Below are 18,299 nucleotides of genomic sequence, written 5' to 3' on the forward strand. Positions count from 1 at the left end.
GGAGATACCAAGTGAAACCAAAACCATGGAGATACCAAGTGAAACCAAATCCATGGGCATACCAAGTGAAGCCAACGCCATGGAGATACCAGGGAAACCAAAACCATGGAGATACCAAGTGAAGCCAAAGCCATGGGGATACCAAGTGAAGCCAAAGCCATGGAGATACCAGGGAAACCAAAACCATGGAGATACCAAGTGAAGCCAAAGCCATGGAGATACCAAGTAAAACCAAAACCATGGAGATACCAAGTGAAACCAAAACCATGGAGATACCAAGTGAAACCAAATCCATGGGGATACAAAGTGAAGCCAAAGCCATGGAGATACCAAGTAAAACCAAAACCATGGAGATACCAACTGAAACCAAAACCATGGAGATACCAAGTGAAACCAAAACCATAGAGATACCAAGTGAAACCAAATCCATGGGGATACAAAGTGAAGCCAAAGCCATGGAGATACCAAGTAAAGCCAAAGCCATGGGGACACCAGGGAAACCAACACTATGGAGATACCAAGTGAAACCAACACTATGGAGATACCAAGTGAAACCAACACTATGGAGATACCAAGTGAAACCAACACTATGGAGATACCAAGTGAAACCAACACTATGGAGATACCAAGTGAAACCAAAACTATGGAGATACCAAGTGAAACCAAAACCATGGAGATAACAAAATAAAAAGAATAAAAGTTTGATGCATTAGAAAGGTCTAAAAGTTCCATAGGTCCCACAAATGGTAGTATATTTAAAAGACCTTTGCATAACAGATTCCTAATTAGGGCTGCTGTAATTATCCGAACGAACCGGCTTGCAATCTGGGCTAATGAGAAGACTATGCACTGATGTATGCACTGATGATGCAGGTGACACGATCTGCTGATTAGGATATAAGCACACCGATTAAACCATGACGAGACACAATATGGCGTTTTAATGTGCAGTTCAGATACGGCGTGAGGGGATTATTTCATTACAGGAGATGGCTGCACAAGTGTGTCTTTAATGCATTTTTGTGTCTCCCTGCTGAACCTGCTAGTGATCTTGAAAAAAAGGTAATTAGCGTGTAATGGTGAGAGGTGCGTGGGCTCTGTGTATGAATATTTATGGTGAAGAGAAAAGCTGTGGGAGGATCAACCTCGGCCGCCGTCTAATCAGCTCACCCGGCGACTCCTGCCTTGATTTCCGAGACAGGCCTGGTCTCAGAGAGCCCGGCACTCGTGGGCACACATAATCAATTCGCCTCATTAAGGTCATGACCTCTGGATATTAAGTCGGCAGCCGGAGAAGTGCGACACAAACAGGGAAAATGTCACCTGCTTGTACCGCACGCCAGGACTGACAGATTGCCTGATGTTTACCTTTTCTTTTATTTAATAGTTCAACCTTTCTCTTCTTTTTATTCACTGATCTGAAATGAAAACTTGAGACAATGTCTGTCCAAAAACTGACAGCTTTAACACATGCTTTAAAGCAGCCTGTAGAAATGAAATGATACAGCAAGCTCTCCTGACGCATCACACAGCCAAAATGAAAGATCTGTCAACTTTAAGTGGGTGAGAAAAGTGTAAAATAAAGCAAGACAGCTCGAGAGAGAGAGCGAGAGAGCGAGAGAGAGAGAGAGAGAAGAGGAGAAGACGACGGTAAGAAATTGAGAAAGAGATAAAGAGAATGTGAGAGTCTCTGTGGCTAAGCTCATTAAGCTGATCTGTGTCTCGTTAACAAGAAGCCGTCTCATTATGTTTGATGTGGTCAGGTGACTTGCACGCTGAGCGAGAACCGACCTCGCTTCTCATCTCTTGCACTTGGAGACTGCAGATAAAAGCAGTGGTAGATTTTTTTTTTTTTTTTTACCGCACATGGTGGTTTTGGATAATGATGTGGAAAGAAGAACGTAGAAGATCAACACCATCGCGCTAGCTGCTTTCGAAATAATTCTCTCTCTTCCTTTTATCGGCGGAGTATACAGTCACCGACTTTGCCTAAAAACTTTTCTTTGGAATATGATGTTGTTTGGACATTGGTATCCTAAACAGCTAATGATAACTTTCATACGGTTTTAGATGACCTTTGTACATTTTTCTGCCAACTAGCTTCAGCTTCAACTCTGAAATAATCTGATTGGCTCGCAACGCTCAGTGGGGAAAAAACAAGCGAATCTGAACTCGACGACCATGAACTGATTAGAATATAGTCATCGGAGTGGGGAAAAAAAAAATAAAATAGATTTGTCTGGGAAACCACAAACAATGGAGATGCTATGAAAATAAAAAAAAACATGGAGGTAACAGGGACAACCGTAATCATGGAGATACCCGAGACACCAAATTCATGGTGATACCATGGAAACCCAAAGATATGGTGAAAACATGAAAACCAAACACAATGGATATTACAAGAAAACCATGTCAAAACCATGGTGATACCCGGGACACCACACCCATGGTGATACCCGGGACACCACACCCATGGTGATACCCGGGACACCACACCCATGGTGATACCCGGGACACCACACCCATGGTGATACCCGGAACACCACACCCATGGTGATACCCGGGACACCACACCCATGGTGATACCCGGGACACCACACCCATGGTGATACCCGGGACACCACACCCATGGTGATACCCGGGACACCAAACCCATGGCGATACTCGGGACACCAAACCCATGGCGATACTCGGGACACCAAACCCATGGCGATACCCGGGACACCAAACCCATGGCGATACTCGGGACACCAAACACATGGAGATACCCGGGACACCAAACCCATGGCGATACTCGGGACACCAAACCCATGGCGATACCCGGGACACCAAACCCATGGCGATACCCGGGACACCAAACCCATGGCGATACTCGGGACACCAAACCCATGGAGATACCCGGGACGCCAATTCCATGGTGATACCATGAAAACCAAAACAAAACCTAAAAGAGATTTTTCTGGAAACGCTTTCAGTGACTAACCTAGCAACTGTGATTGGCCATCTGCTATGTCAGTCAAACTGCCTCAGGCTGGAAAGTTTGATTTATGCTTTCATCAGAAACAGGTGTCTGATGCTGTCGGCGGTTCAGAAAATAATGATCCACCCCAGTAGAATTTGTCATGAGAAATGATTAGAGAGGACCGGGGGGGTAAAAAATATGTGCCGTTATTTAGACTTTAAACATCGTTGCATCCCTGACCAGGCAAACACCAGGCCATTTTTAATTCCTTTATAATTGTAACACTAGCTACATGATAGCACATGAAGTCTAAATATTAACAGAACTGAAGCTGAGTTTATAATACACTAGGTGCCATGTTCAGATATTTGTTTTCTTAAGCTGTGGAACAGCTTATTTTCTTTAAAAAAAAAGTTTTGTATGTTTTCCGAAGGTGGATGTGAACGTTTTTTCTCCAGTCAGGTAGTATGATGTAGTTGCTTTTCATATCAAATGAAATGAAACAAAAAAAGGGGCTTTTTACACCTGGTCATTTCATGCGTTTTCTGTGATCAGATATCTATCCGATGATAAAAAGACCAGGTCTAAATGCCCTCCGAAACGTTTTCGAGACGGATATAAATCCGACAGTACAAACCCCTTCAGGAGGTGGTCTGGGACGTGTTTCAGATGAAACTGGACAGGTGTAAATGAATGTGGTTGTTCAAGCCACATACGTCAGCGCTATACTCCTCCCAAACGGAAGTACATCACTCGCAGGTGATCTTTCACCCAGGCGTCTCGTCGGGTCTTAAAATGCGCTGCTGCCGCCAGCGAAAATGCAGCAAACAGTAAATGCTGCTTTTTGTAGCATAACCGACGTAACGAGTTTATTCGTCTTCTTTTTGATCGCGTTCTGAAAACCGCACACACCAAAGCGTGCTCCATTTCAATTACCCCGGAAATGAGGTAAAATATATTTGCATTTTGGGCGGGAGTAGAAAGATCGGATCGATATCCGATTCGCCGAGACGCATTTATGTGGCCTAATGTAAATGGAACAGTTTTAACAAATCAGATAGTTATCGGATCAGAGACAACACACGAAGTGACCAGGTATAAAAAGGCCCTGAGGTGTTTGTGTGGATATCACGATATGGTGTAATAATGGGTTTGATAATAACAATACTACTACTAATCATAATTAAGGTAACGTTTAAGGTATAAATATAAAAGTTTAATAATATTAGAAGCTTAGAAAGTGCTTTCCATAATCAACACAAATGAATTAACTGCAGTTTTATGACTATTGTGAATCAAAAGCCAAATTTCTTAGACTTTTAGCGTGCTGAACGGATATGTCGAACAAACACGAGCTATTTTCAGACAGCACAAATTCCACAAACTAATCACTCTAATTTGGTGAAATGTGGTTTAATTCGCCGTGATATCACTCTACATTTAAACACTGGCAAATATTAGGCTTACATACTTACGTGCTTCAATAACATCTCTAACTCTCAATGCGATGCGAGCGCCTCATCAGAGGATAAAAAGGTCTTCTCCTTATCGCTCTCAGAAGCACAAACACATCCATATGTATGATATAAAACGATGAGTCATGAGAAGATGTAAGCCGCACTGCTCTGAGTTCTTTCGTGCTCATTAATTCAGTGTTTTCAACACCTAACTATCTCGCAAATAACAGCATTGTCAGAAAGTTCACTTGGTGAAGATAATGACGATGTTGTGCGTGGAGCTTTTAGCGAGGTTTTGGTGATCATCATTATTACACATTATGTACTGCCGCAGTACTTTATCATGCGACTTTAGTCTCCAGAGTAGACGTTCTCAGGATCTCAGGATCAGGTGACGGAGATAACTCTGACAGCTCAATCACAGCTATTTTTTTAATTACATTTTTTTTTTGATGAGTGCACAATCAATGATGTGCTACGTTAGAAAATGTCATAACGTGTCGTCTTGTTCGTTTTCCGCTAGCCTGAATTAGTCTTCAACTCATCTTACTAGTTTGAAATACATCACAATTATATTATGATGTAGAATTGTGTCTGGACAATTACATTTACAGGTTTCCAGGCAACCAAAACATGGGACTAGGCATCACACTGGAGCTTGTTCTTTTCTTATGTGGCTGAATAATGGATTTATTTCTCCATTTTTCCTGAATAAAATGTACATATACGATTTATTTATTTATTTATTTATTTATTGCCGATCCGTACTTCCAAAGGTTTCGCTGATTTTATTTTTGTACTCATTCACCTCTGGTGCTAAACTCGTCAGTTATAAATTATCCAGCTTCTTCACAGCACAGCTGATTTACATTCAGTAACAAAACTCCATAAACTGTTCCAAAAGAGCTCACCTCCAAAACCAACAAATTCCAATAATGCAGCTCAGCCACTGCAGGGCATCAGTTACCATAAACACACTCTAATGCCTTCTCCTTTTACTTTACTTTTTTTAATAAAGGTGCCGTTATTTTATTATCTTTTTTTGAAAGGTTGGAATTATTTAATCTGGATTTATGGCTCTTGTTTTTAAGTAGATAAAATAAGTAATCAGAACATTTTATGTAAATCCAATAAAGTCAGTCCAATCAGTGAGTCTCTGTAGGATAGGAATATTTTTCCAACATAAAGTGACTTTCAAAATTACACGAAATTCCATTGAAGATGCTCTTATGAATGCGTAAGAAACAATGGCCACTGCGTGCACTTGTATATGGAATATGTTTTGAATATATTTCATTATTTCAAAATATGGTTTTATTCAGTGTGTTATTTAGAAGGACAAATTCTGAAGAAATATCACAATAAATTTTAAGGTAATTCAATATAAAAATATTTTTATATAACGTTATCATAATATCACCCAGATATCAGTTGTAGGCTAACGGTGTTAAGATGATGTTATGAGGGCAAAAATGTTTGATCTTGTGCAGCTTTTTTCTAAATCTGAGATGTAAAATAGGCGAAATCTCAAGCACATGATTCTCCTTTTAAACACTGCAAAAATCAACGCAAAATCAAGCAAATACAGCGATATTCGAAGGAGCATAAAATTTTTTCTAGCTCCTTCGAATATCGCTGTATTTGCTTGATTTTGCGTTAATTTCTACGATCGCAAAATTTGCTTAGTCCTGGAGAGAATGACTGTTACTCTAACAATGAATAATCATTACATTATATTGTTAAAATTGTTCTTTACAATTGTGTTATACATTATATTTGATCACTGGGTTTAGCTTTAGCCCCAGAAGCCACGCCTACAGCTTACAGAGTATCTGATATCTTTTGTACACTTTTCTGGCCACAAGCTTCTGCATCTCCAATGCTGCAATCTGACATTTTGAGTTTTCAGCCGAAGCTTAAGTTTTACTTAGATCACAACATAATTGCCTTTTGTTTGAAACAGTTGGAGGTGAATAAACTACAACATATTTGTTTCCGGACAACAGAAAAAGTCTATGGTTGTACATGATAGCGTATCTTTTTAATGGGACTACATACTAATATTTAATTTGCCTGATGATCTTGATTATTAATTCTACTCAACTCTGACTGTACATTTGAGTACTGAGACAATTCCTGTTGTTCCCTTTGGTTTTGTGGAGCGTTAAATACCGCCGTCGTTCGTTAGATCGCTTGCCGAGGCCTCGGCGGGAACCCGTGAGAACGAACGTCACGCAGAGCGAGCACGGCACAAACTCATAATTCAATACAAACCCATTTTGTGAACGCAGCTGTGTATAAATAGGAGCAGAACACTCTTTATTAAACAGGTGTTTTAACTGAAAGCCTATCGGCTTTAATTAGCTAATTAGAAGCAACATGTAAATGTGTTAGTTCGTTTAAAATGGCTGATTGCTGAGCTGGACGAAAAAGACAAACACATAAGCATTGCTTTGTCAACATAAGAACGTAGGTTTATTTGATATTCCAGAGGGAGTTAAAAAAAAGCACACTATAGAGCAATAGTCTTAGATTCAGGGTTAAGACAACAAAGCCTTGTGGCGGGCAGCGTTCCAAATCATTTGCATAATGACACCCACATGGTGCCTAAAGGCAATTCCCGAGGCAGGACGCTGTGGGGGAAGAAAATCGACCCCAAACACCACAGAATAGAAAAGCATATTAAATTTTAGTTACTGCCTCGGATGCTCTTAGATTTGAAGGTTGTAATCTCTCGCTTTCTCAAGTACGCATCCGAGAAATCTTTCTAACAAGGAATGTCAAAAACGAGTGGAAATTTTATATCACCACAACATGAATGGTGTAGCTTAGACACATTTCCCATAACAAGCTGGGGCTGTCATACATTTTCAAAAATCCGGTAGCTTGAAAAGTTTATAAGTTTATATTTTTTTAAATTGTGCTTCATTACAAGAGCAATATAGACAGAATAGCACTAGCAAAAAATAATAATAATTATATATATATATATATATAAAAATCATTGCAATTCTAAAATAACAAATTTATGCTTAACATAAGTTATACTTAAGTTACACGTACATCCACTTACTGTGTATTTAAAATACGCTATTTAAGTATATTGATCATTTAACTTCTCGACTTGTATTTAAAATTATATTTAAAGTTCTATTTCACTTATACTTTGAAAATGCTTGCTGTACTTATATTAACATATACTTGAAATGAGTTATACTTAAATCATTCATTCATTCATTCACTCATTTCCTACTGCTTATCCGAACTACCTCGGGTCACGGGGAGCCTGTGCCTATCTCAGGCGTCATCGGGCATCAAGGCAGGATACACCCTGGACGGAGTGCCAACCCATCACAGGGCACACACACACTCTCATTCACTCACGCAATCACACACTACGGACAATTTTCCAGAGATGCCAATCAACCTACCATGCATGTCTTTGGACCGGGGAGGAAACCGGAGTACCCGGAGGAAACCCCCGAGGCACGGGGAGAACATGCAAACTCCACACACACAAGGCAGAGGTGGGAATCGAACCCCCAACCCTGGAGGTGTGAGGCGAACGTGCTAACCACTAAGCCACCGTGCCCTCCTACTTAAATCATCTTATACTTAAAATAAGTTATTTAAATGCTATTTTAGTCAACTTACACTTCAAATAAACTGCACTTACATCAACTTACTGTATATTTCAATTCTATTTACTTGTATATTTCATCTTATGCGAACATCTAATTTTATTTAAGACTTGCTCTACCTCTGCCAAATTATACGTACATCATATTAGCTGAAACTACTTTTTGTAACTGCAACACACAAAGTTTAAAATTAAGTCACAAATAAAATTATTTCAGTTATATTTCAGTCAACTTGCACTTAACATAAGTTATAAGTCAAGTCAAGTCGAGTCACTTTTATTGTCACATCACCACAGCCTTGGTGAGTGAAATGCTCCTAGGAATTTCACTCATTTCGTCAAATTATATTTCAAATAAGTTACACTAACGTCATCTTACATAGAAAATAAGCTATTCTTAAGTTCATTTCTATAAGATATTTTAACCTTATATGAAATTGTAATCGAAATTAAACGAAGTTGCAGGAATATAAATAAATACTACTAGAAATATGCGCTTGTACATTTCTACATACAAGAAATATATAACAGTTGTAGAAGTTTTATTTTTAATTACATTTTTATTCATTAAAATTTGTATACATCATTACTGTAGGTTGGTTATTCTCTTGTTTATATAGAATCTAATTTATTTTATGGATTCAGTGTTTTAGGAACCTACAGATAACTATAGTATTCTACAGCTGCCTTCTGCAACATACATTTTTTATCTTTTTTAAACCATAAATTAACGTTTTTTTTTTTTTTTTTTTTTAATTTAGTTTAGTTTAATTTAGTTTATTTTCCCTTTTGATTTGTGTTTACTTGTTACAATACTTTTACACACCCGCCCAGTTCGCCAGTACAGTAACTCGCAGCCGTGGTGACGTCTAATGAATAATTAGAATTTTGGTTGAATTTTTATGTGTTTAGTGTTTTTTAATCTGTTCCGGTTGATTAATTCACTAATTAAAGTTCTTTCGACGCTCAATCGCTAGAAGGGGGAAAAAAAATCAATATCGTTCAGCTTAAACTGTGATATGGGACAAATCAGCTCATGATTCATGCTTTAACTGGAATCTGAGTCAAATTAAAAACGTTTGTGGGGGGAAAAAAAAAAAAAAAAAAAAAAAAAAATCGCCATAAAACAACGAGCCCACAGAAAAAACTGAACCATCTCTCAACAGACGACAATATTTAATAGTACGTCCTTTATGACTATAGCTATAACAAAGATTACCAGGTCATCGTTCAGTAAGATCTATTTATGGCAAATACGCTACAATACGTAGACATAAGCAACATGGATTCCTAACAAACGTTCCCACAATAAAAACCAACACCCTGGAGGCAAAACTAGTTTAAATGGAGGTCGTAATTACCTCCACCATCAATTCATTAACACGAGTAGAATGAATAGTTTCATTAGCAGCCAGGTGATGGCTATAAATCATAATATGAGAAACCTGAGCCTGTGCTCAATTTCCCAAAGAGCAGGTGAACTTTAAAACGAGGAAAATAAAGCAATAATAACAATAAACAATAATCTTTGTAAATCCATAGCGTAATGGTCCTGAAGATGTCTCTTACGATGGATTAGGAACGATGGATATCTGGTGAAAATGTTACGCTCTCCAGCCCTGAAGCCAGCGCTAGGTTATTTTTGTTTGTTTTTTTGCTCATTTCATTTTAATAATAATAATAATAATAATAATAATATGGAATACGATCTTGTACTTTTATTTTTGTTACACTGAAAATTAAAGCTCTAAATCTCTAAATCTGCACCGTGACAAGCTCCAGGGTTGTAAATTTACAATAACGGCCGTGCTTGTAACAGTAAACCGATAATGTAGATTGTGTAACGATGAAAATCCACTTATTCTAAGAATTTTCTGTGAACACATTATTATATAATAAAATCAGCGACAGGGTTATATGACGCTCTGGCTAATTTTAATATTCAAATTAGGACTGTGTTAAATTGAGTTCTGTTCGCCGCTCAAGACATTTTTTGTCTTTTTTTTATTGTGATAAAGGTTTAAATCGTACAGAACTTATGGCGTATGTCCGCATCGCTGGCACGACGAAGTCTATTCGAATACGGAGTGACACGGTGCAGCGACTACCAATGAGAGTGAAGACTAGTAGAGGTCGCGTGATCCATGGGGAAAAATAGCACACACTGCTTCGCCTGCATCTCGTATGATACGACAATTTACACGTTGTTGTACAATGCTATTCGCTTCACCTACTGATAAAGGTTGTCACTATGGCAACCAGTAATAAGAACGCCTCATGACGACTTCATAGTCTGCATAGACTGCTGAGTTGCAGAGATAAAATCACCGTACGTGTGAACGTAACTTAGTAAAAAGCTACTGTGTGAAAAACAGGGGTGAGGCATCAGCACTTGACCACACCCACAAAGCTCACACCGAAACATAAAACTGGCTTTCGATGTCGTTGTGGTGTTCGTCACATAGGAAGATTAAAATCGTGCAGCATATTTGTATAGTTCTGCAGTTATTCCGTAGTCCTGCCCAGTAATAGAGAGAAATAATGAACGCTGTAGTGAAGGTCAGTCAAACTCTGTACATAAGAGTGGAAATCTCACCGGAGTAATGGACTGGACTTATAAATTCAATTCAATTCACTCACTCACTCATCTTCTACCGCTTATCCGAACTACCTCGGGTCACGGGGAGCCTGTGCCTATCTCAGGCGTCATCGGGCATCAAGGCAGGATACACCCTGGACAGAGTGCCAACCCATCACAGGGCACACACACACACTCTCATTCACTCACGCACTCACACACTACGGACAATTTTCCAGAGATGCCAATCAACCTACCATGCATGTCTTTGGACCGGGGGAGGAAACCGGAGTACCCGGAGGAAACCCCCGAGGCACAGGGAGAACATGCAAACTCCACACACACAAGGCGGAGGCGGGAATCGAACCCCCGACCCTGGAGGTGTGAGGCGAACGTGCTAACCACTAAGCCACCGTGCCCCCCCAATCCAATTCAATTCAATTCAATTCAAGTTTATTTGTATAGCGCATTTTACGATGGACATTGTCTCAAAGCAGCTTTACAGAACATAAACATAGAACAGAAGATAAACATAAGGAGCAGTATAAAGAATTAGTATAATAAAAATTCAAGATATATATAGTTCACGGTGTGTATGTATGTATGTATGTATGTATGTATGTATGTATGTATATTTATTTATCCCCAATGAGCAAGTCTGAGGTGACTCAGGACTCAGGCAGCAGTGGCAAGGAAATACATGGCTTATTCAAACCTGTCGATCGGTACAGGTATTTATTTTGTGATTATTGACTAAAACAGAGAAGGTTGAAAGGCAGAGCATGGGAGATGTGACGGGTTTAAAATCTGTAAATGTAAATGTGGTATAAATGGGTGCAGAGCCGGGTGTGAAATCTGAGAAAAATGAAAAATGCTTAACTTGTGATCTTTGTAGTAAATATATAATCAAATTTATTAGCATTCAGGTATAAAATAAGTAAAATAACTATACATACACACACCGATCAGGCATAACATTATGACCACCTTACTAATATCGTGTTGGTCCCTGAACCGCCGAGGCATGGATTCAACTCAATCCCTGTATGTGTGTTCCTGAAACCGTTCCTGAACCATTTTTGCTTTATGGCAGGGTGCATTATCCAGCTGAAAGAGGTCCCTGCCATCATGGAATACCGTTTGTATGAAAGGGTGTACATGGTCTGCAACAGTGCTTAGGTAGGTGATACGGTCCATATATGAATGACAGGACCCAAGGTGTCCCACCATGACATTGTTGAAAGCATCACAATGTCTCCGCCGGCTTGTCTTCTTCCCATAGTGCATCCTGGTGCCATGTGTTCCCAAGGTGTAAAAGAAAACCTGATTCATCAGACCAGGCCACCTTATTCCATTGCCACGTGGACCAGTTCTGATGCTCATGTGCCCATTGTTGGTGCTTTTAGCGGTGGATAGAGGTCAGAATGGACATCCTGACTGGTCTGAGGCTATGCAGCTCCACACGTACCAAACTGCAAGGCACTGTGAATTCTGACACCTTTCCATCACGACCAGCATTAACTTTGCTGGATAAAAAAAATCAAACATTTCTCATTATTGTCCAATATTACAAAAATATAGATTACTCAGCTGGGAAAACATGGTAAATTTCTCAAATCTATGTCTTGTTTATAAAATGATTCATGGTTTATCATCCCCCCCCCCTCCCCTCCATCAGTCTGTCAACATCCGAACAGCTGATCATCGTAGAACCAGAGGTGCAGTGAGGGGAGATTGTATCATTCCCTTTAGTAAAAGTGTATTTGGCCAAACCACTTTTTCTGTTCGAGCTGCTACTCAGTGGAACCTTAAACCCCTATAAACATCAGAAACCTGAAGACGTATAGTACATTTAAGATCCAGTTAAAGAAGGGGTTCGTTATTAACCAGAGCTGTCAACATTAGCTTAGTTTTTGACCTGCTCGTGTTGCCCCCTGATGGTTTTTTGTTTATTGTGTGTGTGTGTTCATGTATTTGTCTGATGTTTGTTTGACTGCTGGCGTCTTGTGTTTCTAATTTACATCATAGCTAATACTTACAGTAGTACTTTTATTAAATGTATTGTAGCTTTATTGTTCTTTCAATATGTACTTTTATCTTTTTTTAGGATGACTATTACCATCTGTCTAGGGACTACAGGTGAAAAATAGCCATCTGGCTAACTCTGGCATATTGACAGAAATGTTTATTAATATGCATTGTCCCTGTAATAAATAAATAAACAAATAAACAAATAAACTTCTTCAGCATTTCGAGCTACAGTAGCTCGTCTGTTGGATCGGACCACGCGGGCCAGCCTTCGCTCCCCACGTGCATCGACGAGCCGTGACCCTGTCGCCGGTTCACCGCTGTTCCTTCCTTGGAACACTTTTGATAGATACTGACCAGTGCAGACTGGAAACACCCCACAAGAGCTCTGACCAGGTCAACTAGCTATAACAATTTGTCAGAAATCTTTACACTTTCCCAATTTTTCCTGCTTCTAACGTCAACTTTGAAGACAAAATGTTCACTTTCTCCCTAATATATCCCACCCTCTAACATGATGAGATAATCAGTGTTATTCACTTCACCTTTCAATAGTCACGACGTTATGCTCGATCTGTAAATCTCGATATATCGATATTGCTAACAGACATTACACGGTGTAAGATTGCTTAACGGGGTAGGATTGAGGTTAAAAAGCGAAACAAAAACTGATATAATAACCATTTAAAAACATTAGCTGGAGGCTGAAAAAAAAAAAAGATTCTTTTAATTAATTTGTGGTTTTCTGTAGAAAGTTTGCAACGACACAGAAGTGAAATGCTGCACTGGAACCAATTTGTGTTAATTAGATTTGTGTTAATTACACAGTCTCGACGGTAATAAGATCGTCTCCTCGTCTAGTGACGGACACAAACACGGGGAACAAGTCCAAGTTTCAACGACGCATCCGTCAGAAATAACGAATACAGAATTTATAAGGTGCCTCGTTATTACCGGCAGTAAATCCAGCTTCAGATGAGTTTTCTGGCTTCTTCTATACATCAACACGACTTAAAGTTCAGAAAGTTACACTGAGTAATAGCCGAGTGTGAAAAAAGACGTTATTTACCTTTAAACGCGGCTGAAACACCGTGAAAAGGTGCTAATTAACTATTTGGCATTGTTAGGCAACAAGCAAAAAGGCATTTTTATTTTTTTATTTTGTTTGATGGAGGAGATTTTTCCAAAGAACTGCAACAGAAAGTGGTTTTCAAATGACAAATATTTAGTAAACTGTTACATTATTTTCTCATAAAGAGAGAGAGAGAGAGAGAGAGAGAGAGAGAGAGAGAGAGAGAGATGATTTCATTTTGGAAAATATGCACTTTACATTATGTAATGTAATGTTTTCTTTCTTCATTTTATTTCAATTTTTTCTGAAGACCACAATGGAAATAAGCTGTAAGAGTTTTATACAGAGCACATTGTTCTGTAAATCCACATCCCAGTTCTGTAAATCTGTACACATGCTTGCAGTTACTACAGATTTATTATTTGGTAGTAGATTTATGTGTGTGAGTGAGTGAGTTAGATGTGAGAGTGAGTGAGTGAGTGAGTGAGTGAGTGTGAGGTTGAGTGAGTGAGTACTACTGAATGAGTGTGAGAGTGAGCGTGTGTGACAGTGAGTGCTACTGAATGAGTGTGAGAGTGAGACAGTGAGTGCTACTGAATGAGTGTGAGAGTGAGAGTGTGACAGTGAGTGCTACTGAATGAGTGTGAGAGTGAGACAGTGAGTGCTACTGAATGAGTGTGAGAGTGAGAGTGTGACAGTGAGTGAGTGTAACAGTGAGTGCTACTTAACGATTGTGAGTGAGTGTGAGCGAGTATGACTGAGTGTAAGAGTGAGTGCTACTTAATGAGTGTGAAAGTGAGTGAGTGTGAGCGCGTATGACAGTGAGTGTAAGAGTGAGTGCTACATAATGAGTGTAAGAGTGAGTGAGTGTGAGAGTGAGTGAGTGCTATTGAATGAGTGTGAGAGTGAGTGTGACAGTGAGTGAGTGAGTGAGTGAGTGAGTGTGACAGTGAGTGAGAGAGTGTGACAGTGAGTGAGAGAGTGTGACAGTGAGTGCTACTGAATGAGTGTGAGAGTGAGAGTGTGACAGTGAGTGAGTGAGTGAGTGTGACAGTAAGTGAGAGAGTGTGAGAGTGAGTGTAATAGTGAGTGAGTGAGTGAGTGAGAGAGTGAGTGTGAGAGTGAGTGAGTGAGTGAGTGAATGACAGTGAGTGTAAAAGTGAGTGAGAGTGAGTGAGAGCTATTGAGACTGAGTGTGTTGTAACTTAATTTCAGCTCACCTGATGTAGGAGGAGTCATAGATTCCTCTAAAGCAGGAGAAGGCAGCGAGGGAGAGGAAGGAGCAGCGGGGGCAGCAGGATCAGCCGGGGTAGTAGCAGGGTCATTCAGGGGGGTGCCAAGGTCAGCTGGGATGGCACAGGGGTTGGTTATTCCCACACATAAAGGGTGAAACAGTTTGTGAAGAAGGGGAGAGGACGAAACAGGGTGAGGAAGGGGAGATGCAAGATCTGCTCAAGGTAAGGAGGAGGAGGAGGAGGTGGTTCAAAAAGGGGAGGAGCTAATAAAGAGATGGGGTCTGGAACCTTAGCTAAAGGTGATAGAGAGGAGGCACCAGGTAGCAGAAGGGACACGCTCAGCAGCAGAAGCAGAAGGTGGAGCGACAAACTCACCTGCGGGTGATAAGGGTGGAGACGCAGTCGGCTTGGACGGCGCTTCAGATAGAGGAGAAGATCTGGATGGTGGTTTCGAAGGCTCTCGCATGCGATTGATGACGTTCTCTGAGAGCTGTTAAGGAAGAAATAAAGCAGACAGTAAAAGGCGTTTAAACAGGATAATACGATCAGTATCAGGATAAATTACATCGCAAAGCGGTTTTCTCCAATGCTACACTCCTTTATAAGCTACATAAATACATAAATAAACCCAGGCTCCGGTTTCAGAGATTCCTGCAGCGCTGCCACTCTGTAACGTGCAGCCGAGGGAAAACTTTCGCATACTCCGTTATCATTTTTATTCCAGGAAGTTAACATGCAATATCAGTGTATCCTGGAGATACAAATATAAATCGTAATAAAATATAAATCGTAATAAAATACCAATTTCTGTTCATTTTTTAGCCGAAAAGACGTAGACGTTTTTTAGCTGAAAGGACGCATTTCGTTGTTGTTGTTTTTTCGTAACGTTTCCGGTGTGATTACGGACTGATGACATGGCTACGACATCTGGCTTATGAGATTTACATTCATAACAAAGCTGACAGATTCAATAGGTGCAGATTAACCAAGCGATCCAACACAGTCAGGAGTTATAACAGAGGAATAAAAACCAGATCAGATCAGAAGACGTCTAACTGATGCTCTCAGATCTAATAAGTCGGCTGGTCGGTTTTGTTCTACAGACACACGCTCGAGTGCACCGTTAAAGTCTTCAAGCATGATGAGAGGATTTTACTTTAGTCCTTTGTTTAGGTTAATAATAAAAGATATGTTTGGCTTTAATTATTTGCCTGGCAGCTCATCTGAAAATACTCCACAAGCACAAACAATCATGGAGATCCTAAAGATCCTGTAGATCAAACAGCAGCATTAAGCGAGTTCAGAACCCAGTGAGGACAGACGAATCCAGACGTTATTAACACACCCTGCTGCTATGTGATAAGCTGCTTTATTTAAATACTAACACAGCTGCCAACTGCACAGGACGCTGACTTATACCACAAGCTCAGGAAATTTCACCTTGGTTAAAGGTAAACCTATCAGAAGGGGTTTATAACCTTTACAATATGCTTTATAAACTGTACACACTTTATAACTTGTTCAAGAACGTTTATAACCTGTCATACACTCTGTAAAACCTATACAAACACTTTATGGCCTGTACACATGCTTTATAACCTGTACAGACACTTAGTCAGTAAGTAAGATAGTAAGTCAGTAAATTAAAAAAGTAAGTCAGTAGGTAAGTCAGTAAATAGGTCAGTAACCGTGTCAGTAAGTAGGTCAGTAGGCAAGTCAGTAGGCAAGTCAGTAGGCACGTCAGTAGGTACGTCAGTAGGTAAGTCAGTAAATAGGTCAGTAACTGTGTCAGTAAGTAGGTCAGTAGGCAAGTCAGTAGGCAAGTCAGTAGGCACGTCAGTAGGTACGTCAGTAGGTAAGTCAGTAAATAGGTCAGTAACCGTGTCAGTAAGTAGGTCAGTAGGCAAGTCAGTAGGCAAGTCAGTAGGCACGTCAGTAGGTACGTCAGTAAGTCAGTAGGTACGTCAGTAAGTCAGTAGGTAAGTCAGTAGGTCAGTAAGTAAATAAGTCAGTTAATAAGTCAGTAAGTAAATAACTCAGTTAATAAGTCAGTAAGTAAATAAGTCAGTTAATAAGTCAGTTAATAAGTCAGTAAGTCAGTAAGTAAATAAGTCAGTAAGTAAATAACTCAGTTAATAAGTCAGTAAGTAAATAAGTCAGTTAATAAGTCAGTTAAGTCAGTAAGTCAGTAAGTAAATAAGTCAGTAAGTAAATAAGTCAGTAAGTAAATAAGTCAGTTAATAAGTCAGTAAGTAAATAAGTCAGTTAATAAGTCAGTTAATAAGTCAGTAAGTAAGTCAGTAAGTAAATAAGTCAGTAAGTAAATAACTCAGTTAATAAGTCAGTAAGTAAATAACTCAGTTAATAAGTCAGTAAGTAAATAAATCAGTTAATAAGTCAGTAAGTCAGTAAGTAAGTCAGTAAGTAAATAAGTCAGTAAGTAAATAACTCAGTTAATAAGTCAGTAAGTAAATAGGTCAGTTAATAGGTCAGTTCTGCCAAATGCTGTAAATGTAAATGTAAATGTAAATGTTAATAAGTCAGTTAATAAATCAGTAAATAAAAAAGTAAATAAAAAAGTAAAGAAAGTAAATAAATTACTAAACTAAATACGTTTAAAACAAATAAATAATTTACATATTTTTTAAATTGTTTGTACAGCAACGGTATCCGGGTAAGAAAGAAAAAAGAAAGAAAGAAAGAAACTTTGACAGCTGATGCACAAACCTGTTGCTTCTGTCATGCGCGCGTGCGGCCCCTAATATTTGGCTAGTTAGCTTAGCTTGACCCGAGAAGTTATAAGTGGTCACTCACCCTGACGCCCTTCACCACTGTCACGTTATCGTCCTCATCGCTCTCGAAAGACACGCGGCGCGTGCTGTTACTGCCTCCCATTTCTGCCCGTTTAACTCACACAGTCACTGCATGGACGTCTTACACACGAAACACAACTGTGGATATTCACTCAGTCTCAACTTCCATTTTTTGGGCACGTTTTCCATTCAGACGCACACCTACTTCCGCCTTGACGTCGTCCCAAGTAGCCAATCAGGAGGCTCGGCAGCGCTGCTCTCCAAATTTCTTCTTCCGTGAAATCAGTGCGTAATATGGCTTGTAGATCGTGTGTTCTGCGACCGTAATGACGTGTGCAGATGAATGATATTGGGGAAAGTCACCAAGCACCTCATTGTGTCTGACTTACTGTGTCTGACCTTACTGTGTCTGACCTCATTGTGTCTGACTTACTGTGTCTGACCTTACTGTGTCTGACCTCACTGTGTCTGACCTCATTGTGTCTGACTTACTGTGTCTGACCTTACTGTG

The 18,299-nt window shown here is 39.6% G+C and overlaps 1 protein-coding gene across 3 annotated transcripts in view; it reads right to left on the reverse strand.

Annotated features, from left to right (window-relative positions):
- Positions 1-17,985, reverse strand: part of chchd3a (coiled-coil-helix-coiled-coil-helix domain containing 3a) — a 102,965-nt gene extending 84,980 nt beyond the window's left edge. Inside the window, exons 1-3 of one of the 3 annotated variants that reach the window (XM_060889709.1) lie at positions 17,790-17,985; positions 15,351-15,465; positions 14,961-15,086 (exon numbers count right to left, since the gene is read on the reverse strand). In XM_060889709.1, coding sequence (XP_060745692.1) covers positions 14,961-15,086; positions 15,351-15,465; positions 17,790-17,870 — 322 coding nt within the window. In that variant the 5' untranslated portion in view covers positions 17,871-17,985. The remainder of the gene's footprint in view (positions 1-14,960; positions 15,087-15,350; positions 15,466-17,789) is intronic. The other 2 variants (XM_060889708.1, XM_060889710.1) reach the window with 2 other exon arrangements.
- Positions 17,986-18,299: the final 314 nt, after the last annotated feature.

Source organism: Tachysurus vachellii, chromosome 16 (assembly GCF_030014155.1).
Source record: "Tachysurus vachellii isolate PV-2020 chromosome 16, HZAU_Pvac_v1, whole genome shotgun sequence".
Taxonomy (NCBI): Eukaryota; Metazoa; Chordata; class Actinopteri; order Siluriformes; family Bagridae; genus Tachysurus; species Tachysurus vachellii.